Genomic DNA, 3,071 nt, shown 5'->3' on the forward strand with positions numbered 1-3,071 from the left:
TCTCTCTCTCTCTCTCTCTCTCTCTCTCTCTCTCTCTCTCTCTCTCTCTCTCTCTCTCTCCCTCTCTCTCTCTCTCGTATAGTTGTGACAGGTTGGTTTTCTGATTCATCATCTCACATCATGTTTACGTCTTCGCCACTTCATTTATCTTCTTTACCTTGTTCTTTATGATATTATGATTCCCAATCGATGTTTCTGTCAGGCGATGATCCTTCGCATCCCACTTCTGATGTAGGCGAGGCCGGTCGCTGGGGGTGAGGAGAGCTTTGGTTGAGAAGGCCGTTGGTCCACGCTTAATAAACAACACAGCCCAACCTACCACTTGGTAAAAAAAAAGGTAGCAACCTCCGTGGCCTGGTGGGTATCACACTAGGTTTGCACGCAGGAGGCACAGGTTCGATTCCCGGCGGGGCCGAGATTTTTTTCGGCTCTGTGCTTGGAGTTCGGGGTACACTCAGCCTCGTGAGGACAATTGAGCAGCTCCTTTAATCGAGTAGCAACCAGTGGCGGCATTACCAGTGTAAAAAGATGATTGAAATATGGAAATTGATTGCAAAGTAGGCACTTAGCAATGTTGTGATATCCACAAAAGTTGTGAAAAAGCTCTGCTTTACCACAAAGAATTTGAGATTTGATGGGTAAAAAAAAGAGATAATTCTGTAATACTGTATCCAAGTTTCTATACGGAATATAAGACCTTGTTCAGACTGTGGGAGTAAAGGGACTTTTCAGTCTCATTCTGGCAACTCACCCCTCTCTCTCTCTCTCTCTCTCTCTCTCTCTCTCTCCCTCCCTATTTCTCCCTCTTTTTCTCGTTAGAAAGGTGTGACAAAAAATTTAAATAACTTATGAACTTGGGTATGTAGGTACCTAGTTAAGAAAGAGAGAGAGAGAGGCAGAGAGAGAAAGAGAGAGAGACAGAGAGAGAAAGAGAGAGAGAGAGAAAGAGAGAGAGAGAGGGAGAGAGAGAGGAGAGATGGAATTGAGTTAGACTGGAGGGAGAGATAAGTTTGTTGAAGAATAAAGTTACAAAACGTACATGATACCTATCTTCAATATGTAGATATAAAGGTGTCCTACAGGGTAACCAAAAATTCGAAAAATTGGTGTTCAACTAAACCTTTCAAGAATTTTAGAGTGTTAAGATAAGTACAAGTTAAAATAAGTACCTGCGGATAAAATCCGCCCCGGGCGGGAATCGAACCTGCGGCCTAGCGCTTACAAGGCAGACGCACTACCAACTAAGCTAATAGGTGAACTTTGGATCTCGAATTTAATGGTCCGAATCCAATTCAAGTAATGAAATATATCTTGTTTCGGGCCACCGATATTGCGGATTTTCGGGTTTATAATACGGTCAATCAGCATAGTACATAGGGGAAATTGGCTACGCTACGTCTCCTTAGTCCTTAGTTGTACTTCACTAGTTTCTACTGTTTTTAGTAGTAGCTAAATAGAGTTTCCATTGACACTCTTTTCTAAATTCCTTCGTCAGCAACATTGGGTTGAGTGGAAGAACTCCTTCAGGAAAAACCTCTTACCCGGCCTTTAGAAATTGATTGCTAATGACTAGTGATTTTTATTTGCCTACATAGTTTTTTAGGACGCATTAGGACGCACCGTAATGAAGTCAAATAAAAACGTTTTTAATTAGTAACATCAGATCCTTATTGATTACTTTCGCTTTTATATTATTGAAATGTTTCCAGGTTGACTTGTACTTCCATTACTTCTAGCACATCACCTAGGTACGTTCTTACACAAACTGGCTGTCCGTTCTTCGGTATCTTTGACCGCGAGGATTGCAGTTCGAATCCCAGCTGAGACGTAAAGTAACCAAGTCAAGGACTGTATTGTTCAAATGGGACGGAAGAGTCCCTTTCCACCAGCAGTGGTCTTCATATTCTTAAATCACACTAACAACCAACCCTATCCTGGCTAGGGGACGTAATACTGAGAGTAGACTGGTGTCTAGCTGTGGGACTATAAACGGGGAGGAGAACAGCTAACAGCTAACCCTAACCAGCCTAGCTAGCTGGCAGTTTCAAAGGGTTTCCTCTGCTTTAAAAAATAAGCTCAGTGGCGTAGCGTCCATGTAGGGCGTGTATGGCGGCCATACACTCAAAAATTCCACTCAAATACCCTTAAATATTGACTTTAAATAATTATTGTATTCATATTAGATAGATATTGTGATAGAAATTAGTGTCCGCCCTACACATTGAGTTAGACCACGCTACGCCACTGGCTAACCCTAACCAGCCTAGCTAGCTGGCAGTTTCAAAGGGTTTCCTCAGCTTTAAAAAAAAAGCACAAGTCCTCACGATGGTTGACTGCGGCTCAGGACGAGGCAATTAAACATGTCACCTTTAATCCATCTTGCTTCTTCTGCCTCGGGAGCAACTTTTCTTATGTTAACCCATTCTGTTCCAAGTGCAACTTTTATGTTAACCCATTCCGGTTGCAGGTGCTACGTACTTTTATATTAACCCTTTGAGTTTAATTACAGTTAGTTGTAAAGTAACTTCCCGAGATCAAGAGGCTGTTGATAATAGTGTATGGTTTTTTAACCCATTCTGTTCCAAATGCTACTTTCTCATTGACCCATTCCGGTTGCAGGTGCTACGCATGGACGAGTACGATATGAGTAGTATAGAGCATGAGGCGCTCATTCTAGTCGTAGCGTCCACATTTGGCAACGGAGATCCGCCGGAGAATGGTCAGGAGTTTGCGCAGAACCTGCATGCGCTCCGCATTGGAGAGGATGCGAATAACTCCATCTCCACCATTGGGTAAGAGACTTACACTCGTATTTCTGAACAAGAGTGATCGTTCTTAGATCAGTCTCAAGTCAAAATTGACCAATCAAATGCCTTGAGACTATGCTTAGCACGAACTTAAGAGCCAGCATTTTGTTCATAAATATGGGTGTAAGAGACATAGAACTGGAAAACCATTGGGAAAGTTGTAAGAGACTAACTAAGAGACATAGAACCGGATAAGAAGGAATTTTAATTGTTTGATAGCGGTTAAACGTCATAGTGCAACATTCTAAATTATTAACTTCCTTC

At 42.1% G+C, this 3,071-nt stretch overlaps 1 protein-coding gene across 1 annotated transcript in view; it reads left to right on the plus strand.

The window, feature by feature from the left end:
• Positions 1-2,792, plus strand: part of LOC113467573 — a gene marked incomplete at its 3' end in the record, with an annotated part of 38,122 nt that extends 35,330 nt beyond the window's left edge. The window contains exons 11-12 of the mRNA XM_026823815.1: positions 2,468-2,474; positions 2,620-2,792. Of these exons, the coding sequence (XP_026679616.1) occupies positions 2,468-2,474; positions 2,620-2,792 (180 nt within the window). The remainder of the gene's footprint in view (positions 1-2,467; positions 2,475-2,619) is intronic.
• Between the last annotated feature and the right edge of the window lie 279 nt (positions 2,793-3,071).

Source organism: Diaphorina citri, unplaced genomic scaffold (genome assembly GCF_000475195.1).
Source record: "Diaphorina citri unplaced genomic scaffold, Diaci psyllid genome assembly version 1.1 scaffold503, whole genome shotgun sequence".
Classification (NCBI taxonomy): domain Eukaryota; kingdom Metazoa; phylum Arthropoda; class Insecta; order Hemiptera; family Psyllidae; genus Diaphorina; species Diaphorina citri.